The sequence below is a fragment of the Ammospiza caudacuta genome, chromosome 1 (genome assembly GCF_027887145.1).
Source record: "Ammospiza caudacuta isolate bAmmCau1 chromosome 1, bAmmCau1.pri, whole genome shotgun sequence".
Classification (NCBI taxonomy): Eukaryota; Metazoa; Chordata; class Aves; order Passeriformes; family Passerellidae; genus Ammospiza; species Ammospiza caudacuta.
Genome location: NC_080593.1, coordinates 37,670,301 through 37,697,134, shown reverse-complemented (window position 1 = coordinate 37,697,134; position 26,834 = coordinate 37,670,301). Strand labels below are relative to the sequence as shown.

The window sequence follows — 26,834 nt, the reverse complement described above, 5'->3', positions numbered from 1 at the left end:
CACCAGGATTTTTTCCTCCCTTCATCCAATTAAGTAAAAAAAAAAAAAAAAAAAAAAAAAAAAAAAAAAAGTAAGCCTAAATTAATCTAGACATTTGTTGGCAGTTGGTATCTAGACATAAAAAGCAATTCCTTTAGCTTGACAATGCGAAGGAGACATGATAAATTCCCTCACAACTGATACCAGACCATAGTATTCAGCTTATAAGTAGCCTGAGCACAATATTTGAATTAAAGCATTTAATTCAATTTACTAATGTAAAAGACAGAGTTAGGAAACATGCCATAATACACAAGTGACCTCTGTAAGAATAGTATGTTTTTATTTTTTGTTTTTTTTTTAAATAACGAGGTTTAAAGTGTCATCACTTTAGGACAGGCTTCTGATTTTTGATGTGTCCAAGTCCTTCTATCAATGAAACATGCTTAAGATATTCTTTTAATTCATTTGTTTCATTGGACTGTCACTACATTTTGCTACCTGCAAATTGAAAAGATGATTTAAAGGAATAATCTGAGTTATTACTTTCTGAAATAGGAATCTGTTGTATTTTACTCTTATGAAAGAACTATTCAGACCTGTTTCCTTATGAAGTAGAACTTCGCTTTTCTTTAGTGCAGAATCAGTTATTTATTACAATCAGAAACAATGATACATTCTTAATGATTCTTCACCCACCTCTGCTACAAGGGATACTACAAAAGCTTTTGCAGACTGGCAACTCCAGTCATTGTATCTTCCCACCTGGTGATTTTTGTTACCAGTTAAGCACTCTCCTATAGGTAAAACAGCTGTGAGATTACAAGCAAGATACTTGTTTTCCCACAAAGAAGTGCACAAGCAGAGTGGGTAAAAAAAAAAGCAGTGTATAAAAAAAGCAGGTGAGCGAAGATTTCCAAAAGGATTTGTGTCTGCAGCTACATTCTCTTCCAGCCTCTGCCTGAAGCACACGCCCAGCACTACACCACTTCTCTCTTACTCTCCCTGGCATTAGTAAGGAGTGGCCTGACACTGCAGCTGACATCAGAGGCACTCATTCTTCTGTGATGTGTGCATTCACACAACTTGTAAGACTTCTTCATATTTCTCCATATGGAATTTGACCAAAATTAATGAAGAGGGTCAAAAGTTCTACATTTGAAAAAAACAATTCCAGATATTGAGAAAATACTTTTCCTTAACAACAACTTGCAGTCATCTGCCAGCCTGAGAAACACTGTAAACCAACTTTATCATGCACTGACACTGCTCTAGGTAACTGTGGTATATCTCATCACCTCCATTCTTCAACACTTGCTGCTACAGCTGTACTTTACTTCAAATAAGCTTTCTGCAGCTATGTGACCTTGACTGGTACAGGTATCAAAACAGGTAGTTCAGCACTAGCTCAGCTGTTCTTTCAGGAAATGCAGTCACACCTTTACTGGAATACAGCATTAACTCACAAAAAAGGCTGCAGTGTTTCCAGAGGAATTTGTTTCCACCTTATTGGAAATACATTTTATTTCAAAGAGATTGATTAAGGCAAGAACTGAGGCTGGGTGAATTCTTTACCAAAATTGCTTCTGGGTCTGGTTACCAGCTTCATCCATTCCTCACAGACAGAGTTTCATGCGGGCTGCAATTAAGGATAACAAATTCAAGCTCTATTAACAAGTTAAGGTTTGAAGTTCTTCAGAGGTACTTTAAATCTTTTATGATTCAAGTCCACATTTCTGAACCACTGCTAAATACACGTTTATTTAATCTAATACAATTAATTTTCCACCAAATGTACCACATCAAAGGAAAGCATTCACACAACATGAACTTTCATTTTTCCCCAAGGAGTGCATTCTTACAGAAGTACAGACATGTTTCTTCAGCTCCAGGTAAGCAATTAAAGAGGATGGTCAGATACAAGGAGCAGGAGCTGGTAACATGAGCTGTCTTCTTCATTTAGTCCCACATTGACAGGTCAGCTAAGTTTTGTTGATTCTTTTGCCCTGTCTCTGGTTTGCAGACAAGAGACTTGCATCCAAAAGGGACTGGATTTTACTCTTTCTTGCAGTCAGATTGTTCCACATGAGTTATATTATGGCCTTGGTCAGGCTTACAGTTGGTGGTCTTGCTCCAAGGGTTTAAAGCATATTTTACACATTCTTCTAGCTCTCCATGGAAATCAGAGGAAGGAGGGGGAAACAAGCACAAGGAAACATACAGAGCAAAACTTAAGGCATCTAAAATTTATAAGTAATTAAAAAGGTGCATCCTTCAGTTTGGTATTTTGAATCAGATTAAGGCAGAAGAAATCTGCCTTCACAGACTACACACAGCTGTCTCCTACACTTGATGATGCCAATGCTCCCCAAGAAACACAACTAGTGTGCAAGCAATGCCTACTCATACACCCTTTCCAGAGGTCTGGGCCCCAGTCTAGCCAGATGATATTAAAAATACAATATAAATGAACAAACTGCAGCCAGCTTCATGCCTAGAAAGTCACCACATCCCAAGGAAGTTCCTTCTGCCTAGCATTGCTTTTGCCCTTATGCCAACACATTGGAGGGAACTGAACACCTCCCCTAACACAAGAAATGGTCTCCCAGGGCAGCCACATGTTTGAGGATCTCAAACAACACAGCACTTGGGTTCAGAGCTCCTTCCTTTATGCTCTGCATTCAAATCTGACATGACCAGCCTCCTGCAGTGCTGCAATTACTAACACTTTTAATTCTCAGATTTCAGAAACGTTGAGGGACAGGGAAAATACCTCTTCCTACTAAAGCCAAGAAATTAGTTCTCAGCTTCCCACAATGACTAAGAATTCTTGCTCCCTTGGGTGCCTCAACCAAGAGATTTAAGGCATCCTGTAAGTAAACAGTAAATCCTACATCATGTCCAAAGTATTTTCAAGTACTAGAATTTGTAGGCTGCCAGAAACAGTCTGAGCTGAAACTTCTTGCTGAGCTCAGACACTTAAAAGCACATGTTCTCATAGGAGAAAAAGTATTTGAGAAAAATAGAGAAGTTGCACGTTGACTGGCTTTTAAACTAGAGTGCATATTTTTCATATTAGACTGCACTTTAAGCTGAATGAAATGTCACCTACGTCTCCTCATAAGAGTTTATTCGCAGTCAAGAGATGAAGATTCCAGAACAGTCTTCTAAGAATGGAAGGGGAAAATCCACAGACAACTTTGCTGTAAAACCAGAAACAGATTCAATGATGGACATATTGTTGCATGTGAAGTAGATTATTAACTATGATCTCAGGTTTCTTCCCAGTCCTTAACAAAAGGCTGAGACTGTAACAGCAGTATCTTTAAAACACCCAGTGTGCTATAAATACTATTTAAACTTCAGATGATGTATGTGCAGTCTTACGTAAAAATGGAGTCAGGTTTCTCAAGAGCACAGCACTTCTAATGTGAGAGAAAACACTTCAGAATGGTGGAAACATCAGCACTAATAAACCAGATTTGTAGAGGGATACCTGAGAACTACAAGGGCTCTTGGACATCACAGAGCTCCAGTAAAAAGAACGCGTGTTATATCTGTACTTCATACTGCATCTGTCCCTATCAATGTTACTTGCCAGTTTCTTATTTTGACTTCTAATGGGCTTTGAGGGGTTCTGGATTACCTAAAGTACTCGCACCAACTCTTAACATCCACTCATTACTTGAGAATGCATGAATGCTGTTCAACAAAAGAGGACACCGTGTGTCAGTATCTAGTATCCCTCACTGGAGACAACTTAACTGACTCAAACACTATTAATCATCTGCAAGATAGAATACAGCTATTTTATTCCAACCAAACTATTTTTCAGAGTGACTCAAAAGGCAACCCGAAACAAAATCAGTGAAAATGTTCCAGGAAGAATTATAGGCATAGCAAAAATTGAATTCTTAATAAGGAAACCAATGACCACAAAAATCAGCCTAATCCAGAACTGTCTCTTTTTAGTAACAATGAAGTAAATTCAAAGAATAGAGATACACTGCTCCAATTCTAACACACAAGGTGACTCTGAAGAACTCAGTTTGACAACAGAAAATTTTATCCAAGTTTTCATCCACAGTGAGACTTCAGAGCAAGAAGAAACCAACACTTTCTGTGCAACAGGTCCAAGTCACAGCTATAAACAGCTGCAAGAGAATGTGCTGGCATCAAGGTCTAAAGCAATGAAAATGCCCTCAAAATAGACAAAACCATGCCATCTAATTCTGACTCAAATACACAGCTGGCAGAAAAAAATGGACTCCAATTCATTTTGTGACAAACTGCAGGTGATGTTGGTCAAGAACTGCTAAAGACTGCATCACCACTGGGTTCTAAACCACCACCACAGTTTGAAAAAGACACAAAAATGTACCAAATCAACTGCAAATCACAAGCTGCAGAGGAGACAGAGTCAGCTCAGAGACACTGCAATGCAACAAGTCACCTTGTGAACAACTGGCAAAGACTGCATTAGCTCCAGGTTCAAGAGACAATATTACTATTTTGATCATACTTCTAAATGGATGCGATAAGATACCCAATTACCTCAACATTTAAAGATTTATCACAGGATAACTGGAGTGCCACAATATATATAGGACAAGCTTATATTTAGCTGTGCCATGAATTTATTGTAAGCATCTTAAATGCTGACCCATACAGTGAATCAGACATCTTGTCTGGAACTGTACAAATGCAGTAAAACCTCCTGAAACTCTGAATAAGAACCAGTAATCAAAATTTTTTTAAACCACTTTATTCAAACCTGAGCACCTCAATATAAAACTAAACACTGGTGAACTGTCATTTTTCTTGCTAAACCCAGATTACTGCAAATTTAAAATCTGCACAAGTAAGTTTCTATCAGTTCAACATTTAAATAGACTAATTCATCTCTTCTGACACACTTTGTAGATTTCATATAATGAAAATAACTAAAAGAATTAGTGCAATATACTGGACTGATCAAAATAAAATGTACTTTGGAAAACAAAGTTGCGAAGTTCATTACTGACAGACAGCAGTACTTATGTTACAGATACAGGAGCATCATTTATTACTGTTCTAGCCATAAAGGAAGAACTCAGAACCCCCTTTGATTAGAGAGGAAAAAAGTTAGCTTTAAGTAACTGTACATTCTGTATACCTTTAAGCAACTCTTAAATATTACAGAAAGTATTAAACAAATGTAGACTACAATGCAAGAGTACCTATTTACAGTACATTAATATCCAAATTTAAAATCAAGTTGGATGTACATAATCGTTAGTGCACTATTTTTTTTTTCCTTAGGGGAAAAACAAACTGTAATGGCCAACAATGATCAGAAACAAGAAAGAAGTCACAGACACCGAGTTTGTTGTGGTTTTACTTGAAGAGCTCTTACAGTTTGTAGAGGACAAAACCCCCATATCCTAAGTTGTAGAGTTGAATTTACTGGTCTGTACCCTCTGAACAGATTAGAAATGAAGTTAGACTTGATTCATCACTAATTCATTAAGATAACTAACTGGGTTGATATAATTTACATACAGTGTACCAACTAAAACTCCACTTTCTGGCAAGCATAGGATTCTTAAAATTGTTAATGCAAGTATTATTTGTAATAAAATTATTAACCTATGGAATGTATAACTAAACAATGGATACCTGCAGAAACAACTGGTTGCATCAATACTGCAAATAAGTTTAAGTAATTTTTAGACCCTGTTTCTAAGGAGGTTTTAAAGCACAATTGAGAATTATGAAAAGACCCAATTCTATTTATTATAACAGTGATCAGTATTGAGGCTACAGGAACTGGCCAATTAGGTCCACAGAAAGTAGTTCTTCTACACCTCTAATAATAACAACTGATTTTAAAAACCTTTCAACTGAAGGAAGTTTATTCCACCTCCATCTCTCCTCTATTGCTGAAACATTACAGCCAGTGGTGGATACATGCATGTTAAAATTTTAGGTGAAAAGAAAACTCTGTATCATGAACTTGACTATTATTGTAAGTCTCTTCGCTGTTTGGAAGCTGTACTGGACCAGGTTAAGCACTCCAATTCCATGGTTATTAACAGTTAGGAAGCAGAAGAATATTCAGAACAGTTTAAAGCAATTGATCTTTTAGTTACTACAACATTGACTCTTGGGTGGTTGTGTGGGTTCAGTAAGGTCTACTCCTCTTCCTCTGGCAGAGCTGGCTCCTGCATTCTGTGGTTCATTCTTGGGCAATTTTTTTGCTGTAAGGTGAACAGGAAGTAAGAGTTAAACCTGAGATTTTACTAAGATTAAATCACCTGAGTAAACAGAACAACACATTATAGGCATATCAGTGTACTCATTGTATAATCTGATTAGATTTGGTGCACTGGTAATAAAAGAAGTGAAGACACTTCTTAATGATTAGCTACTTTATGATTTCCAGGAGTGAAATGGCATTGGGAATCTGAACAGTATCTGCACAGGTGTGCTATGCCAGTTAATGACAGCTCTTGTGGGAATCCACCCACACAAAACAAGCTTTAAGATCAGGATGTTAGTGCAAAAAGATACAGAAACATTGAAAAGGCACAAAACACAGACAGAAATGGGTCAAACAGTTCCCAGATATCCAGCCAAGTAAGTGTTTGAAGACAACATATAAAATGACCCTCAACACCAGATCAAGCCACTCCTGTTTTTTTTTTTCAAGCTGTCTTTTCCCTCCAGCTCTTATCAGTCAATTGACTGGTAATTTCTTTGTTGCCCTTGCAGCTCCAAGTTCCCTCAGTCTTAACACAAAAAATGAGGGTGAAAGCTGTCACCCTTCTGAGCAGTAGCTTCTCCTGGATTTCTCTCCATCAGAAAATTGCTAAGTTCTACACAAAAGGACTTCCATGGGCCTATCTTACCAGGGCCCAACAACCACCCTTGTTCTATAGTTTGGCTGAATTGTTTCACTCCAAAGTAATTACTTCTGTCAGTTTTTAAAAGAACTTTTTCTAAAATGAATGAAACCTAGCCAAAAAAAAAACCACAGAGCAGACATCAACATGTTGTGGTGCCAGATAACCTCAGGGTGCTGGGCAAAAGGGTGGGCCACAGGGATCCTCTGATATCTCCTCCAACTTGGGCTGTTCTTTCAGTTCTGTGGTAAAAACCAAGAATCCACATGGTACTAAGCTGCTGAGCCAGTACAAAGGGTGAATGTACCAATAGCAAAATGTCTTCAGAGCAATGTTTTGGATTCTAGAACTGTATCTAGAACTGAATTAGCATTGGGATTTTTTTAACTGGGAGTTCTGAATGAGTGCTGAAGCAGTCAATTTAGAAGCAGCTGCAGCTTGCATCCAACAATTCTTTAAACATTCCCATTTTTCATTTTCTCTCAGCTTTAAGATCATATTTATATGTGGTCCTGAAAATTTCATCCATATTTTGCAGGCCATTCCAAATTACATGCAATACTCATAACCTCATCAGAATTTCTATTCAGAGTCTATTGCTGCACAGATCTTGTTCTGATGCACCGACAAAGCTGAATTTCACCCCACTGATGTAAAATTTTCACACGGCCAAAAAACATTGCACACAAAACACACAGTTACTAACTGGGCATTTTTTCCCTCAAATTTACTTTACAGGCTTCATTAAAATATGGAGGCAAGAATTATTGTTGATATATCAAATTTTTTTTAAAAATGAGATTTTGGGGATTTTTTTTAACAGGAAGCAACCTGCACTATTAAACATAATCTTGATATTTCACCCAAATAGTACAGTTGAGCATTTCTGTATAATTAAATGCAGGCCTATCTTGAACATTTATGACAAAAATATACTTTCCTGTCCGACAGTTAAGTGTCTGTGTCTATCCCCCTTTTTCAATTATTTACAGTTAATATGAAGCAAGCACTTATTATAAAGTGTTGCTATGCTGATAATTTAATTTGCATCTGCTGGAAGTTTGAAAGACACCAAAAACTACTTCCTGCTCTCCTGGCTTGGAGAGCAGAAGATTAAGACCTTTTCAAAAACATTTAACATCAATGATGTTTTTTCACAAAAAGCAGGTTAGAGAGGTGCAACATGCAAAACAGATTGAGTGAGGTTATTTGATGCTATACATTACTACTACTCACTATCAAAGAATCTACTATAATTAAGATAACTACTAAATAGATTAGTGGCCAGACTAAAAATGAGTTCTTTTTCCTCCACTTTCATAAGTCTATTAACAATTAAATACAATTTTGGGTATCAATGGAACACAAAAGTTCTTGGTTTATACTTACTACTACATGCTAGCATCTTTACAGAAATCCCTACAATTATGTTAAATTAAAAATATATGAGTAGATTTACTTTTCACATGCAGGGTCCTATACTTATGACTTGGACACTGAATTTAAGCACACATTGCCGTCTTCGGCACAGCTTTTGTATTTCAGATAGATGCTTAAATAAAATTAAACAAATGAAAGGGAGTAAGAACACTTCAATACCTAAAATAATTTACTTGAAATACAAAGATCTTAGGTTAGGAAGATTGCCATGGTCTGAATCTCATGAAAACCATTCCCTTTAAAGCTCTCATTTTGTTCATAAACTCACCAATTGCCATGAATATTTCATTTACGTTCATAGATGTCTTGGCAGATGTCTCCATGAACAATAGGCTGTTGTCATCTGCATAAGCCTGTGCTTCCTGAAAGTTAAAATAAGAATACATTTCTATTTTTTTCTTATGAAGTAAACTCATACAATCACTACACACTGTACTTTTAATTGCTACAAAAAACCAATCTCTACAGCATTTTGAAAGAAAGACAGTTTGTGGAAACACTCATCTCACAAATTTATACACCAGTTATGGAGAAGTTACAATTTCACCAATGAGTTAAACAATTATAAGTGGAATCTTAAAGATCCTCACTAATCTTAAAAATATCCAGGTGGAAAAATCTCAGACAAAACTAAATAATAAATGAAAATATTTATGAAAGAGATAACCCCAATGCAGAATATGACCTCTGACAGTAAGACCAAATAGGCTTCAAAAGTGCCATCAAATGTCAGCAAGTCCATTATTACCCTGGAAAAAGGGAGTCTGTGAACTATCCTAAATCTTTCAACCACTGAGGCAGATGGATCAGAACAGTTTTATTATCCTGACATAAATTCACAATTACAGCAAATAATCAGTAATTTGCCATGTTACCTCCCTTTTCAGTATGAATTTTAATCTGATACACTGCTCTTAAGAACCATATTATTTCTGCCACTTCTTATTAGTCAGTTCAGCTGAGAATCTGCAGCTTCTTATGATTATGTAACTGCCTTTGCATTCAATAAGAAATCCATGAAAAAGCTGAACTACAGAACACCTTTGATGATCATAAGAATAATCGACGACTCTCTATAATTGACACCTGCTAAGATCTATGTAATTGTATCTGAAAAAACACATTAACAAATACTTAGAAATCTAATAGTTGATTTGCAATGAGAAAGGCCTGTCAAGCCCACAAGGAGCCCACAAATACACAGTAGCAAACCCCCTAACATTTGAAAAATATTAAGGCTGTAATTGTTCAAGAAATAGTACAGGAAGGTCTACTTTGTTAGTTAAATGTGATTGCCTTATTGACTGCAGTCATGTATGAAATTTTTGCTAAGTACCACAATTTTTCAAAAAACACCCAAGCCGCCTGTAACCTGTCACAAAAGTATAAAATTAAAAAACTGGCAGAAAACCTGCTAACCTTTTAATTCAACTCTCTATTACAAAAGGATTCATTACTGTACGCAGCTGTATCTCAAACAGTGACCCCAAACACAGATTAAAAACCATCAATTACTGACTAATAAATACTATCTTAATTTAAATTCAGTCAATCGTGAATGGACCAAAACTACCTGCTGTTAGTTTAATTCAGTTTAAAGGCTATTTTCTGATGGCTTGATTAAACTTTCTAGAAGATAAAATACACCAGTGAGAGCACAGCTGTAATCACTAAACCAAAAGAAATGCCAGGAAAAACTCAATTAAAATTTCAACACTGCTTTAACAGTACAGCCTAAGCAAGTTAGGCACATCAATCAGCTTTGTATCACATGATAATCAAAATTCTCTGGCTGACAAACCAGACAGAAGTTGCTCCTATCTCATCCACTGAAACTCTAGTTACTGGTAATTTTGGGTAGGAGACAGAAAGAGGTCACATCAAAGAACAGATACTCAATTAGCCTTAAAGATAAGCAAATAAATTAATTATTCCTCAAAGTCAAATTAATTATTCCAAAAAGCCTATTCCTCCACATTACTTGTACAGAAATAGGTTTTTTGGTAGCATGTATAATTTAATTAGTCTCAGTTGACATTTATATTTAACAGCATGACCTCCATAATAACTAGCTAGGCTATGCATATAAGCTCCCCATAGGTTTATTTACTATCTGTTCAAACAAAATGCAATTTATATGAACAAAATTATGCACATACCTGGAAATCCACAGCTCTTTTGTTAGCTAGATCAGCTTTGTTTCCTGCTAAAGCTATTACAATGTTAGGACTTGCTTGTCGCTGAAGTTCTTTGACCCAATTTTTCGCTCTGGCAAAGGACTCCTGTTAATGATTATAAATGATGCAACTGAGTTTTATCATCCTTTTTTACTCACCTATTATCCCCATCTCTGTTATCTACACTTCGAGCACAAAATGCCAATGTAAGGCTGCTACCTTAGTCCAAAGGCACACTCCAAATTGCCAACTGAGCTTTTAAAATGAAACATTCCTACCTCAGTTCTCAACTGTGCTTAGCTGGGATAATGCTGAAGTAAATAGGTAGGAAGATCTTTGTGTAGACAGAGTAAAGAAAGAAGTGATTAAGAGAGAAAACAGGAATTTCAGTTTCTCCGAGAGATTCAAGGGTATGAACAGCTACATTGAGAAGGCCTCAAAATTACTTTTTATTTACTGAGGACTGTTCATTATGATACATGATTTCTGTGGTTTTTTTGAGAGACTTGGGTTTTAAGTCTAATTTTATCAGAAACTAGTGAAGCTTATCTCATCCAAGTTCAAATAAAAAGAAATCTAATAACCTTTGGTTTTGGTCTCAATAGCTTGTGCTACCTTTCCAAGCCTTAATCAAAATTTGCAAAAATACTATATTAAAATAATGGCTGCATTATCAGAAATAAAGGTGCCACCAGCAATGTGATGAGAATAAAAGCTCAAACTCCATAAACTGATTTAAGGGTGGGTTAGAAACATTTTTACAAGAGGATTTCTCATCTTCTTTTCCCTCTTTTTAACAAAAAAACCACCCCAAAACAAACAAACAAACCAAAACGCAACAACAAAAAAATCCCCCAAACCAAAAAATTAACAACAAACAAAACCCCAACTCTAGAAACAGTCTTTTAGCCAGAAAAGTTTGGACACAAATTGACATTACACAGTGCAGTATGAAATGAGCAATCTGGTCCAGCAGAAGGCATCCCTGCCCATGGCAGGAGTGTCGGACTAGACGACCTTTAAAGGCTTCTTCCCATCCAAACCATTCTATGATTCTACAAAATGATGAATTGATTTACACAAGTCAGGAAAAAATATGTAAAGATCAATGCAAGACTGGTAACTCCCCAACCCCCCTTGTGCATCCCTGCTCCAGCACTTACCTCGTTTGTGATGTCGTATACCACTATAGCTGCTTGTGCCCCTCTGTAGTACATGGGTGCTAAACTGTGGTACCGCTCTTGCCCAGCTGTATCCCAAATTTCAAATTTTACCGTTGTATCATCCAGACATACAGTCTGGGTTAGAAAAGCAGCTACAAAAAAGACAGAGGTGGTGAAACCAGAAGTTTGCTTGTATCTCTCTATTCATATATAGTTATGCTCACAGAGATGCAAAACATTTGTAGCCTACAATTAAAATACAACAGGTTTGATGCAATCATTATTTACTATCTATTCAAACAAAATGCTGACAGTCTGACTCTGATCAACACAGAGGAGTTATTTACACAACTGGACTTTCCTCAAGTTAGACATAAGAAAGCAAAAATTGGAAAAAATTTCCTTTTTCATTATGTGAATCTGAGTAACCATAAGCCTTCTCTAAAAGCTTCTAGATATGGTCTGTTGAAGCAGGATGGATACTAGAGTACCAATAACAGCATCTCATCATGCTATAATCCTAAAGTTCAGATATTTTCAATTCTACATATTTGTATTACTTGATTTGCATCTTAAAACTGTGATTTTCAGCTCCTAACACCTTTGCCTTAGCTAACAGGTCTGGAAGAAAGAGGCACTTCTTTAAAGTTCCTGTTCTCAAAGCAGCTGTATTTTTGACTTAGCAAGTGATCTCAAGAATTAATTTCAGCACAATTTCAACAGCCTGTAGTTTCAGGAAAACTTGTAGCCATTGCTACTACAGCTGAATGCATTACCATAAATAATGGTCTTCCAGTTAGAGAAAATACTAACTCATTCCAAGTCTTCAAACAGTTACTACTAGTAAAATTTTTCCATTCACATTAAGGTACAATCAGAAGTATGGAGGTGAGTGCCCACAGAAATCCATATTGAAAACTAAACTAAGGAAAGACCACTACTTAGCTAAAGCAGGAGCTCTGATCACTAGGCATGGACTGTGATCAATTTAAATCAAATGGATGAAGAGACACTGATCTCTAACACTTGCATACCTGGGATTTCATCCTGTCCTATATACTCTGAGAGTGTATGAATCATTCCAAAACTGCTCCAACCTTCAACCCATCTCATTACAGAAACCAAAATGAAGCCACTCCTGCTCTGTAAAGGACATTGTAACTAGCATACAGAAGTGTCCCTGTCTCAGCTGTAAGCAGCAGCTGCATGGTACTTAGCTGCTGGCTGGGGTTAAACCGTGACCAGAAGCTGACTCCTTAAGAGATCAGGTGCTCCTGCTTCAGGGGTATTAGCATCCATCACAGATGAGCAGGCAGGCTGGAGAAGGTAAAAGCTTTGATGTTCCAGTGTTAAATCAACATAAATCTCTCTAAATGCTACATATCTGAACACTGGTAGAACAGGCTCCACTTGGCAGCTCCCTAAGCAGCCCAGAACCAAAACAGAGTGGAAAAACACCATGCATCCTGCACTAAACTAAGGGCTTTCTCCCCAGAACAGCTCAATATTATATTTCTCCAAGGCAGAGACAAGATGTTAAGCAAGCTGATTTTCAAGTTCTCACAGACTTTATTCTCTTAACAAAAAAAAAAAAATGTACCTACACTGCGTAAATGAAGGTATGTACTTGGAAAGAGAATTAAACAAGAGGTTTATTTTTTGTAATCCTCTTGTTTTTGTAAAAAGTAACATTTCAACCACTTTAAAATAACAGTTAATTTCTGCATAAAAAGATAACTTTCTTCGACCTTGCCAAGACCATAGTAAATTGACAATTAATCATCTGTTAATTATCTGAAAGTCTATCATCTTTAACAGCCATACTTTTGTCTTAAGCAACTAACGGGCCTTGCTACACTAGTCTGAAGTGGCAAAACCACACCACCACCATCCAACATGTCTGTCTTTCTCTGCACTCCCTTTCAGATGTTTTTATCCAGATTCACAATGCACATAAGCCTCTCTTTGTTAAAAGGCCCTTCTGTATACAAAGAAAATTATGCCTTAGGCAACTACAAGCCACAGAGTTAGACAGCTTTCTCTATAGAAAACTTTTCTGAATCCCAACATTGCTGCATGTAATAGCTCTCAGCTGTATTATATAGCATTTCCTTGTTTCTATTTGATATAGAAGAAGCACAAGTTAACACAGATTACACTAAACTTTATATATCTGAACTTGAACTTAGGCTCTTGTTTAACCTTTGCTTAGATTTTGATCAGTGTAACCAGGTTTGGGCTATTCCAAACATAAAAACAAGAAAAAAACTAAACAGAGGTTAAATGAATTTTGAGATCATGGAAATGGAACAATGAATTTTACTTAAATTTTAACTGTTTTTCTAAACTAAAGACCTTGGTGATATTGGAAAGTTAATTCAGAACACATCTTTGAGAAAGTTCTCTGTATTACCACACAGCTGTTTATCAGAGCATACAGAAACTTTCATACCAACATCTATCCTCAAGCCACGATAAAATGCACTAAGCCAAAAGTGTGCACTAGCAAGATTGCTAAAGCAGAAAATATGTGGTTGTCTATTTATGCTGACAGATAGAAAAAATAAACACATGTAACAGCTAGAAATAGGGCAAAAGAAGAATGCAATGAAATTCAGCTTGCATTTATTTTGTAAGCTTTCCAGCGTTTTTACATTTCAACAACTGTTGGTGTGTGAAGACACATACAGACCACTGAAAGGCCTTCACATAAATATTACAATGGAACAGGCTGACTCATGCAAGCTGCAACAGCAGCTACTGAAGAGTATTTACCAATTCACCAAATCCAAACTTTTTAAAGTCTGTATGCTGTTAGGTAGTTTTAGGATACATTTAAATCTATCCGAGGAGGAATACAGCTCAAAGCACAAGTAACTCCAAAACACAATATAACTTAAGAAATCTGCCAAGGGACAGAGTGTGATAAAAGCTGTTTAAAGCTAAACAGATTTTTAAAAAATTCTGGTAGCCAGCACCTGTTTTGTTTGAAGTCACAAAATAGAAAAACAGCACAATAAATTCTGTGATTGCTAACACAGAAATATATCCAAAGATGTAGCAAGTTCTCCCAAAATCAAAGTCAGAATGCCTAAGTGACAAACACAAGTTTTATGCAAGATGCAATGCTTGGGTTTTTTTCATAGAAACTAAGCTCACAATTCTTACTAAGCAGTTATTTTATGCATTAAGCATGCAGCACAATTAAAAGAGCCACACACCCACTTACAAACAAAATGTAACATTTAGCCCAGGTTTCAAAACTATGCCGTTCAAGACACCTTTACTACCTCCATTTGAAAAGGATCTTTATGTTTAACTCAAAGTTATAGTTCTCAATTACTGACACGGGTTTGAGCCTTGCTGTCAAGGATCACTCCAGAAGTGCCATTACATTAAAGGCTTTCAAGGGCAAGGACAATATAAACACATAACATGAAAGCAATTAACAGGGTAATTTTCTCACCTCCAATTGTACTTTCTTGAAATTCATGAAACTGTCCTTTTACAAAACGAAGCACCAAACTTGATTTGCCAACTGCAGACTCTCCTAAAAGTACTAGTTTAAATTGGCAAATTTTATTTCCAGCATTTGGCCCGTTGGGCCTTGTCGCTCCTCGATTAGCCATGTCCAAATTAGAAAGCAGTCCTTTGTTTCAACAGCTTTTGAAAGCAAGTTCCACTGAGATCTGAATCCTGGTTCTTCTGCCAGTAACAACCTATTTTGTGAAAAGACAGTGGGTGCATTAGATTTACAAACCAAGTAAGACAAGTCTCATTCGCTAATGCAATGTATTATGCATAACTTCACCTAGTGTTTACCAAATCCAGCAGTCCAGACTACAGGTATCATCATTTGTAAGTTGTCAACTATAGCCAGAATTTATGACACATGAACCAGTTATCTTCAACACCTAGTCTTCCCATCAAAGCTTCAAATTAGCACATTAAAATACAATTATGCTGCTTTTTGCAAGACCTCAGTCTCCTGTTACTTCTTAACAAATCAGGACTGATGTATAACACAACAGGTTTAGACTTTCAAATTGTCAGTAAAATAACAAATGACAAGCAGGAATAACTTTTCATAATTAAACTATTGCTAACCAATATTCCAAAGTCAGCACTGCTCAAGGATGCTAAAAAACTGAGCAATTTGGGAAAACTCAAAACACCACAGCAGCCTCTTAGCAAGTGTAGCTCATCAATTCACTTCTATCCCACCTATCAAACACAATTTGCTTACATAAAAGTACAGATCTTCACACGCAAACCATTAATATCCTCTCTAATTAACAACTGTACTGAGAAGCAAAAGTGAAGCCTTCCATATGAAAACCAATTGACCAGTAAGAATTTCAGGCCACTTTGCACAAACTACCAGACAACTACCATATGATGATAAATTTCTATTTCCAATAGTTACATGTGTCCTAGATCAGTATAAACAACAGATTTTGGTAAGGACAAGTATGAACAGTGTATTGCTTAGTCTGCTTACTCTTCTTTCCAGCTGCTTAAATTAACCCCACCCACAGTACTTATTCATATAGAAAGGAAAGACTTTAGACTCTGCTGGTACCACTTCTGACCCTGATATTTATGCTTTTACACACTTAACAGTAGATACAAAACAAAAGACCTCTCAAAATTAGCTCATAATTTTGTCCTGCTCCAGCTGATAATTTATTTGAATTAAGCACACTTTGCAGGGATACAGCTTTTCTAACATCTAGGATGTGAGTTAGGTTGGAGTATGTGCTCCTAATGCAAAAAATGGCATAAATTCATGTGTTGAAAAAAAGTAAGCAAACATAATACTTTCAAATTACTTCCTGTTCTTCATTCCTTGTGATAAAGCAACTACATTTCAAACCAAGCAGTATTCTTTAACCACCTTCCTGTTTCAAACACAGATCAGGCACTTGAGCATTCCATTTTGCTACAGGCCTAGCTCAGATGCCAAGCCTCCCTTCTCCTTCCTGACTCTCCCCTTCCCTCAACCCAAGTCCTGAAGAACCTTCTTTCCTGGAAAGTGTTTCAGCATAATCCTACCCTTCAGTAAGACACTCCCTTACAAGCTAATATTCATGGAATAAATGAGAACAAAAATCTTAGCATTATTTATGGAAAAATGTAACAGCTGAAAAACAGATACTTTATTTCCAATTGTATCCAGAACACAGGTTTTAAAAAATATTTTCAGCATCTTAGAGACACTTATTTGTTCATGTTCCTCCTTTTCTCATCTCTCTCAAAATAACTGCCTTTCTTTGAGGTAGAATATAACAACTTGGCATTCTGTCCTGAGTTGGTGTTCCATTTCACTATTACATTACACTAAAAAAATTACATATTTTAAAAATTTCAGTTGTGCAACATAATCTATCAAGTATTACCTTTTAGCTGTATATTATTGGAAACATGTGGAAGTATTCCACAGTGAAAGAATGAAACAAAAAAGCCCCTGCAAATCTTACCATCGTTTGTATTAACTACCAGATTAATTCTATACTAAAACTCTTATTCATTAAACTAATTTTGGTAGTATTTCAGAATATGGGAATGGATCCAGTTATTTTAAAAATAACAGACCTTTCATCCTTACACCATAAAATGATTTTGCACTACTAGTGTGTTGGCTCTCAGGCAAGACTCTTCCCCCCTCCATGATGTGGAAATATGCTTCAGAAGTTGTGGAGTGATTTGGATAAAAATGGATCAGTGACAACAGTTAATCTCTCCCTAATTGTACTACAATAGAGAATGCAGCAAGGCATAACCAAAATATAGGTGGTTCAGAATACTGTCAGCCATTTGTTTATCTTTTTCTCTGGAAAAGTAATGAAGACAATTAAGTTATTTTTGTTTTAAAACGGAAAAAAACCCATCTGTTTGCTGTAGCATTCCAGTGTGTTTGGACAACCATGAAATAATTTAAAACCCTTTAATCTTAATATGTCCCATATTCTTCCAGACTGCAGCATTCATAAAAACATAAGGACAGCATCCAATGACTGTGTGACTTGGTACTCCTGGGAGCAAGTGACTTCTAGATGACACACAGTGAGGAAATCAAGTCACTGCACAGGTTACTCCCTATGACTGATGTTTTTGCTTGTTGTTTCCCATATTGAGAGCAAAATGAGGTATGAAAAAAGAACATTTAACTTGCACAATATTTATCAATTTCACCTGAGCATTTATGGCTGGTAGTTATTTCAGAGTTTTAGCACTCATGAAACAGTAACTACTACCCCTGGCAAAACTACTTCAAAACTACAAAGCTGACACAGGTTGTCAAGAAGAATATTTAGTTTTATTTTATAGAAGTCCAAGCTACAGAAGCTGTAGTTATCAGAGACCTTCAAAGTTTACATTCTTACAGCATCCCTCCTCTGAAATCATTCTAGACAGTCAGATATCATGTACAAAGACAACCAGCTCTCAAGCTGATAGACCACAGCACCTGACAGGAAGGCCATCTAAGAAACATACTGCAAACCTCATTCATTCAACAGTCACATCAATACACCTAATAAATTAATAATGAATCCTACTAGTCATACCACCCACTTTTCAACAGCTCAGGATAAAAGAAAATGCAAGACTGAAAACCTGATGATAGAGCACATCCAGATGATTGTGACATATTAAAAAAGTCACTAACACCTTCTATCAGTGTATATGGAAATCATCATCTTTTCAGGTTTCAGATGATGCCAGAACTCGGTAGCTGAAGTTCACAACATGGCAGCATATTTACACAAAAACAAGAGAAGTACCTGCTTGATGTGAAGAGAAGCAGTACTGCAGTTTGACATAGCCACTGCAGAATGGTTTTGGCCTGGTCTTTTCACATCTGTGAGCTGAGCACATAGTGCCCCACCAAGACTCAGAAGTAGATTTCAATGCTACAGTCCCCCGTGCACACTCCAAGTCTCAGGTCACATTCATTCTACTATTTCTTAATTCATCAGTAAAATACAAACCTGCAGAACCCAGGAGGAATAGTACACTCAATACCCTACACATACACTGCAAACCCAGATCTGGTGAAAATTTCCTGGGAAAAAATCCACTGATATGGCTCCCTTTCTCCTCCTCTTCCAATTTTGTATGCAATGTAATCAATAAGTTTGGAATATGTAAAGAAAGAAAACCTGGGTAAGACATTTTCATTCAGCTACACGAAGGCAAGAACATAACTGCTTGACTTGAAACAAGCTCTTAAACTGATACATATGGGAGTTACAGAAGTGACCTACTATTATAAAAATCTGCTAAGACAATACTATAAAATTTTTTGAGACGGATGGCTTCACATGGATGGAAATGAGGGAGATTTTCTTACTTTTGTCGAGTTTAACTTAAAAACTCCACTTTGCAGTCTTGGGCAGTACAAATACATATGTCACTCTGCTAAGTAGGAACTTGCACTCTTCTCCTGAATATTCCCCCCCATGTCAGAGCAGATCCATGCTGAAATGCCAGAACACAAAGCCTGGAGTATATTATTAGCCAAGTACTCCTGGAAATCCCACCAACTAATTTACTGGATGCTGGGTATTCTCCTCACTCCACAAGAGAAATCTGTATGCTGTTGGACAGTCTTGAGTTTTATTTATGAAAGGGTCCTAAGTATTTTAACAGATCAAACACAAATCTTATTATGCCTGAGACTGTGTAGAAAATACCGATAGCCCCAGCCAATACCTACAAACTCTCAATTTAATGGCATAATTCAGTCATGTAAGCATAAGCACTGGACTATTTTCAACTACAATACAGCTAATACAGAAGTATCAAAGTAACATTGGCGACAAAAGCCAGCCTACTGAAGAGATTAAGACAGTGAGCACTGTTCCTACAATTAATGTGATTAAGTGTATTATCAAATAGAAAGGCCACACAAAAAAATTCCCGATAAATTTAAAACTGGAACATTCCACCACTTTTATATCTCACAGCAAACAACACTGTTTCTTACTAATGAACTTTTGTATGCTGCATTAACGGACACAAAGCATACAATGCTAAGGCTGCAACTATTATCTACTTGAAATTTCTTGATACTGGACTTTCTTGAACGTTTTAAAAGGCAGTAACTATGAAGGCTTATATATTAGCCACTCCTACTAACTCAATTTTCCTTCCAGGTTCATCAGAATTAGTGTGGCAGCTGACTGCAGTGTTCAAGACAGTGACAGAGATAACCAGCAAAATGATCATCATGTGTAAGCCATATTGAAACATAATGAGACTGTAAGTTAAACAAGTGAATCAACACAGTTGCTGCAAAAAAATCATAGCCCTACAATTAAAGGTAATAGCCACCTCATAAGCTCATCCGAATGATGAATGGTACCAATTGCTTTCAGATAAACTGGTTTATCAAACAGGAAATGTAAGTGATGACTACAATACCATTGTCTCTAGCCACCTCACTTCAGCCAACATCTACCTTTTCCAAATTTCCCATTATGGAAGAACAATACCTACATGCAATCTGTAGGTAAGCATGACTGTAACTCTGAAGAGACACTATAAAACTGGAAAAAAAATTTAAAAATCCTTGATTTTTACTTTGCCTGAACGTTACATGAAAGAAACTGATTAATTTCTGCTGCTTAAATAGCTGTTTAGCCTCTCATTGCCACCCCCAAGCTCTGAAAAAGGTGTAAGGTAGAAAAAAAAAATCATTAAAAATGCCGAGAGAACAGCCTTTCATGGCCCTGTTTGGAAGATTTTGATAGTTCTTATGCAATTCAGCTCTCCTCTAAAACACAAAAAGCTTAGGTTTGTTCCTCTACCCTACCCCAGCTTTGTGTCTAGCTCCAATTCCGTGCGATGCAGAAGATACCCAGCACACTAGGCCTGTCGCGATCCCCCCGATGGCGACGCATTGTCGGGAGCATTTTACTTCCCACCTAGTTCACCGTGCTTCTTCCAGACGCAAGCGAAAGGGAAAGCGAGGGACCCATCACCCAGCCGCCCCTTCCATATCTCACAAGCACCTCGCGGGGCACAGCCCTCCCGGCCGGCCCCGGGCGGCGATACCTCTCGGCGGGAGCGCCCGCACGCAGGGGAGGATCCCCGCTCTCCGGGGCCCGGCCCCTCCAACCCCCGCCGCCACCTCCCCTCCCCCGCGGCTCCCTTCCAGGCACAGGAATAAGGGGAAGTGGGAAAACCGGGGGCGCCATTTTGAGCCGGGAAAGGAGAGAGCAGCGTCCCCTCCCCGCACGCCGCGCTGCCCACCTCGGCCGCCCGTGCCGCGGCACGACGCTCCCGCGGCGCCGGGGGAGCGGCCGCCGCCAGGAGCGCGGACAAGGCGCGTCCCGCCGCCGCCGGGACCCCCCCGCGCCGCCACCGCCTCCTCACCTGGCCGGGGTGGGGGAGCCGGGGCGGCGGCGCAGCGCTGTCTGTCCGTCCGTCGGTCACTCGGGGTTGGCGGGCGCGCCGGGGCAGGGTGGGCGGAGGAGGGGTAAGAGGGGAGGCGGCTCCTCGGTGGGGGCGAGGGGCGGGGGCGCAGCCGTGCCTCACCCAGCCCCGCCGCCGACTTCCGCCGCCGCCTCTGCCCCGACCAAAACACACTCACACACACACAACACGCACTTCCGCCGCCGCCACGTCACGCCCGCACGCCCCGTGCCCTTCCGGTTCGCCCGCGCCGGCCGTCACGTGGCTCCCTTTCTTTCCCACCTTTTCCCCTCCTCCTTTTGTTCCCGCTCCCTCCCCTCCCTGCCGGCCGCTCCCACCGCGGCCGAGCCGCTCTCGGCTGCAGGGTGTTAGTTCCCTGCCTCCCGCTTCTCCCCTGCGCCCGGGGGAACACTCCCTGCGAGCGACCCGCGCGTCTTCCATCTTCCATTTACGGTGGGGGTGGTGCGGCACTGGGATGGGTTGCTCAGGGAAATTCAGGATGCCCCATCCCTGACAGTGTTCACGGCCAGGCTGGGTGGGGCTCCGAGCAACCTGCTGTAGTAGGAGGTATCCCTGCTCAAGGCAGGGGACTTGGGACTGGATGATCTTTAAGGTCCCTCCCACCCCAAACTATTCCGTGATTCTCTGCCAGTCCTCTAGGGACTGCATTGCAGCCTGAGGAGGCCTCTGAGGAGCTAGGGATGGGAGCTGGGCATTGCACACGCAGACGAGCCCTGGTTTAATCCTTTAAAAGAACCAGTTTCAAAGGTATTAGTCAAATGAATTGAAAGGAGGAACTACATGGGAAACCCTGAATTGCCATCGGGAATTTGCCTTTTTTGAACAGCCACTGATAAAGGCCAGAACAAGTCTCGATTGCTTCATAGCACAAAGCATGGCCTTGCGTGAGAGCAGGATAAAGGCCAGTTGGCCACAGGCTGTAAGTGGGTTGCAGCGGAAACAGAACAATCATGATAAGTGTTTCTTCAGTATAGCAGCTTCAACAAGGTCTAAGAGTTGGCATTTGAAAGAAAGAAACAAACAAACTGGTAAGACATTAAGTAAGTGTATCAATAATGGTATTTAGTAATTGGTACAATTTAATGAAGATTGTTTGGATACTCCGTCACAGGAAATAATCAAGTTGATGTAGTTGCATTCTCAAAATACATTTTGTATTTCTACCATATATATTTAAATGAAGCAAAAGTCAAGTTATATAAAGCCTGTGGTCAGTGTTATGCTACTTTCCCCTTCCTTAGTATGACTTATCAATACTTGAACATAATGAAGTGAATGGAGTGAAAACAGATTGTTACTCTGAGACCAAATTGGTACCAATGGAAAAGTGTATGGAAAAGAAGAACTGATGAAGATTAAAAAAACAATTTCCCCTTTCTGCTTTATTAAGTTGATCACTTACATAAGTGCTTTGTGAATATGTAGGCCAATATGTAACTTCAAAAAAAGGAAAATAGTCTGCATTCATCAGTGATGTAGAATGCCAGACTAGCTCCAGAGAAACATGTTTGTGTAAGTAAAGTATACAAACTTACTTGAGCTGTGAGTCTTCTAATTGTAAGAGTTGTCCTTTAAATCATTAATACACTACTTATTTGCCATAACCCTCTGACTGGTCTCAATGTTCAACTGGATTGCAGAATTTCCTGAGCAAACAGCAGATTCCTGATAACCAAATGTGTTTTACTACACACCTGACAGGCATGCATTGGAGCACCAGACAGCATCCATTCAACCTGGCAGCTGCTCACTCACTCACTCACTCACTCACCTCCCTGCAGCAAGACAGAGAACATAACAGGAAGAACAAAAGCAGGAGAACTTGTGGGCTAAGATAAAGACTGTAATAGATGAAGGAAAGTGGAAGCGAAAAGGCAATACAGAGGAAATCACTGCCTACCTCCCATAAACAGGCCAGTGTCAGGCAGTCTCCAAGCAGCAGCCAACTTGCAAGACATCTCCTTTGTGTACTTCCATTTTCTATTGCTGAGCATAACGCTGTGTGAGATGGAATATCCCTTTGATCAGTTTGGGTCGGCTGTCCTGGCTGTATTCCACTCCCATCTTTCTGGACCATCAGCAGCATTTCTCCCTAAGTTGGGCTAATGACAAAGTGGGGAAAAAGAGAAAGTCCTCACCCTGTTCAAGCACAGCTCAGCAGTAGCTGAAGTATTTCTGTGTTATCAACGGTAGTTTAATCACAAATGCACAACACAGCACTATTCAGGTTGCTATGAAGAAAATTAAGTCCACCTCAGTAAGACACAGTACACACATGAACAGTTTATGTGGAAAAATATTACATCAGATCTTTAGAATTTTCACAATTTAGAATTACTTGAACTAAATTCAATTTAGAGATTTAACACGTCATATGTGACATTTTGTGTTTCACTTAATCTTATCTAATAAAGAACCATACTATTCCATATGTAAGGATCATTATCTATGCTTCTGATATTAATAAATACTTCATAAAATTGACATAATCTTTCAGATTAACAGATGTATCTGAAGTTCAAGCCTAAATGGAATTTTTGATGCAGGAACTCTATTCACATTGTATAGTTGCTGTTAGGTAGCCTGTTTCATATGCAGGAGGCTCCTGCTGGCTAACTTAACTCTCTGAGTGCAAGGCAGAGCTGTAGCACATCTCTCTTGCTTTGTGAAATGCCCAAATTGTTCACAGCTGGTTGAGGCTGACAGAGTGGGACAGCAAACACGGAGGGTTCACTGTGAATGTGTGAAATAGAGGCACGAGAGAATGTGGCAGTAATCGAATTACCAAGTTCCTGTATTCACTGTTTTTCTGTATTTCAGGCTTGACAAGTCTCTGTGAGTTCTAGTGGTGAAGACAATTTTCTTCTGTTGTAGTCTGTACAAAAAGAAGGGAAAGAAAAGCTCTGAAATCACACAGATAGCCCCTACCAGTGGTCATGTTTTCATGTTTTGTTTCATCGTGGATCATATACCAAAAGTGAAACTGCTGGGTGATATTAACAAATTTATATTAGTGCGTTTCACCAGGTGGCATTCCATCTATTTTAGCTTTTCTCTGTAGAGTTTTAATATTATGTTCTGCTCAGCCTTTTTGTGTTTAAATCTAATGTTAGATGGGTAATAATAAGTGGAAGTTGACTTTAGAGAACGTGCACAATCTCTTTATTGTGCTTGAACTTCCCAATTTTTTTTTTTTTTTTTTTTTTGCTATAACATTCTTTTTTTCTGTCTCCTATCTCTACTTGTGTACATTTTCTATGTACCTACATTGGCTTGGTCATACCATAACACACAGAAAGTGTGCTGTGCATAGAAAACAGTAATTTCCTATCCATAAATGAACTGAATAAAAAACCATGAAAGCAACCAGGCAGTAACAGCAAAATGTATCAGCATGGCTGACACAATTAAGACATTTCACAACATTCTGAGTGTTTTACACTGAGTTCTCTGGCCTTCACAGACCTTCAGGAAAATACAAACTTAAGTGCTTTGGCTCCAGTCTGTGCCAGCACCATAGTCAGAGTGAGAGCTGTGTTGCAGAACATGGGGCGCTTGCACTTCATAAAGAAAGTAAAATGCAGGGTTTTGGACAGTTTCCATTCCTGTTTTAGCCTAATCAAGACAGAAAAAGGCATTAGGTTGTGGGAATTGGATGTCAGAAACTAGTGAAATGTCAAGTACTGTTGAGGAAAAAAAGTGCTGCTGTGGAATGGAAAATTTTCAAGTTTTTCCAAATAGTTTTCTCTAGAGATTCTACCTTTGACATAGGAGATGACAAATTCATGCTGAAGTAAAGAAAGTTTTAATCCTTTTTTCCCTAAAATTGAGTTCAATTGTTTTTTCTTAATTCATCATCTTACCTTTAAAATTACAGGTCCTTACCACTCCACAAATACTCTTTCTGTGGCCAAAATAACTTTCAGTAATAGAAAGAATGGATATGACACTGGTTCCAGAATGAGAGGAATTATAGGAAAGAATGTATTGTCAGTAGGTTTCAAATTGATTTATAGGGACCCACGTTTCTGTGAAAAAAGGAAAGAAGCACAGAGAGGCAAAAAAAAAAAAAAAAAAAAAGACTTCTGCTCTACTTGTTTCTGCAATAGGCACTCTTCTTACATGTCCAAGTCCTATTTTTATGCCTTTGACACAACCCACTCCATCGGGCTGAGTGGATGGTTTCAATTAGCAAGTGTGGCCACCTACTGGGGAAAAAAATAAGGTAAAAATAAATCAGCAATGCACAGACTGTATAAAAATGATACAACCTTGAGCACAGGTAGAGAACCATCTAGAAATACAACAAACACTAGGACAAAAATTCCATTTCCTGAATTTTATCCTGGGATTAAAAAAAATCCCAGTTTCCTGTGCCCTATTACCATCTAATTTTTACATTACTGTACTTTGCTAGCACTTCCTCTCTATAAATAGTTCTCCCTTCTGTCAACTTTCCTAGATAGAAATTTAACCTTACAGATGAATGGGTCACAAGGCAAGACATAACCAATCATTTTATTTATTTATTAAACTACCAAAAATATTGCTTTGTTTTGCAGGAAAACTCTAAACTTCAAGCAACAACAAATATGACTGACATGTGAAAAGAACTGAACCCACTAAGACTTTACAAGAGCTTTTTTAGTTCCCAAGTGGACATGGATGTTCCATACTAGGGGTGTGGTGCAGCCACATCTACAGCAGAAAAACACATAATATCTTTTGAAAAAGGGCACCAGCATTGCCACAGCTAGATCATAGTTGATGCTATACATGATGCTTCTTGCCTGGTGAACACCAAGATACATTTGTATGTGCTGGAAGTTCATGGAGTTCACTGACAAGTACTGCGGGTGACTTGGACAGCTGGAGCACATCATTAAACAGCAGTGGCTGGCTGAGCTTCTCACCTTCCATTTGTAGAAAAGAAATTTAGTTTTAACTTAGCATCACTCATCATACCAAACAAATGTTAGAACAGAGAATAAAATGGTGACACCTGGTAATGTTTGATTAATTACGGTTCAGGTCTGTATATTTATCTAAGATTGGCTTTGCCATTGAAGGACTATAGAGAATGGAGCAGGATGTGATTAAATTGAGAGATTTTGCTGGGAAGAATAGGATGGTTTGCTACATGTCATCTGAGAATAAGTCTTTGTAAGAACTGAGGGTCTGTTAAACAGCGGTGAAACTTGTTCAGTCTTACCCATGCTGCTTTTCTGAAATAATCCACAGCTGTTTCTAAAAGGCAAATACAGTGGGTTAGATATACGAGGTGTTGACTCATTTAAGACAAACAGTGAGAGCACTCACGTGTCTGATACATGGGGTAGTGCTGGGTGGCTTCTCTCACCCACCTCCAAGCTGTGGGTAGGTGAGCTGCAGTTTTCTCCAGAGGAACAGCCCCAATATTTTAGTAGCATGTGACAACACTTGTGAAAGGGGCAGTATTTTTTATTACAGTAATAAAGACTGAAAATTTGATCAAACTTTTGACCATGTAAGACCTCATTTCAGACTCAGGAGTCAACCCACCTGTCTGAAAGCTGGTAGGTTTTCCAAGATTTAACAGTCCGTGTAAGGAATGTGCGACCTCTGCGGCCGGGCCTTAGTTATTTTTCTAGATCATGACATTTACAAAACAGCCCAATGTGATTTATTTCCTGACTTTTCGCGAAGGATGTGAGATGTAAGGAGGGTGGCGGGCCCTGAGGGCGGTAGAGGGAGAGTTGGGAGGGGAGAAG

General features: G+C 38.6%; 2 protein-coding genes across 4 annotated transcripts in view; one reads left to right on the top strand and one right to left on the bottom strand.

The window, feature by feature from the left end:
• PP2D1 (protein phosphatase 2C like domain containing 1) overlaps positions 1–20,094 on the top strand; it is a 29,454-nt gene extending 9,360 nt beyond the window's left edge. Inside the window, 1 exon segment of the mRNA XM_058800312.1 lies at positions 19,803–20,094. Coding sequence (XP_058656295.1) covers positions 19,803–19,894 — 92 coding nt within the window. The 3' untranslated portion in view covers positions 19,895–20,094.
• RAB5A (RAB5A, member RAS oncogene family) lies at positions 95–21,278 on the bottom strand. 3 transcript variants are annotated; one of them, XM_058821275.1, is made up of 6 exons: positions 20,902–21,278; positions 15,110–15,362; positions 11,644–11,795; positions 10,463–10,585; positions 8,572–8,665; positions 95–6,218 (listed from the first exon to the last, which is right to left on the bottom strand). In XM_058821275.1, exons 2-6 carry the CDS (start codon positions 15,270–15,272, stop codon positions 6,103–6,105), a joined length of 648 nt encoding a protein of 215 aa, XP_058677258.1. In that variant the 5' UTR covers positions 15,273–15,362; positions 20,902–21,278; the 3' UTR covers positions 95–6,102. The 3 variants fall into 3 exon arrangements, with proteins under 3 accessions (XP_058677258.1, XP_058677249.1, XP_058677266.1); XM_058821266.1 differs by having other exon boundaries at positions 21,025–21,277; XM_058821283.1 differs by lacking the exon at positions 20,902–21,278 and adding an exon at positions 20,462–20,514.
• Positions 21,279–26,834: the final 5,556 nt, after the last annotated feature.

Coding starts and splice junctions, on each gene's coding strand:
- RAB5A (XM_058821275.1), bottom strand. CDS start 15,272: ATGGCTAATCGAGGAGCGACAAGGCCCAACGGGCCAAATGCTGGAAAT. Junction 11,796..15,109: donor TCAAGAAAGTACAATTGGAG/GTGAGAAAATTA, acceptor TCTTTTTTGTAG/CTGCTTTTCTAACCCAGACT. Junction 6,219..8,571: donor TGAAATATTCATGGCAATTG/GTGAGTTTATGA, acceptor TTCACCTTACAG/CAAAAAAATTGCCCAAGAAT.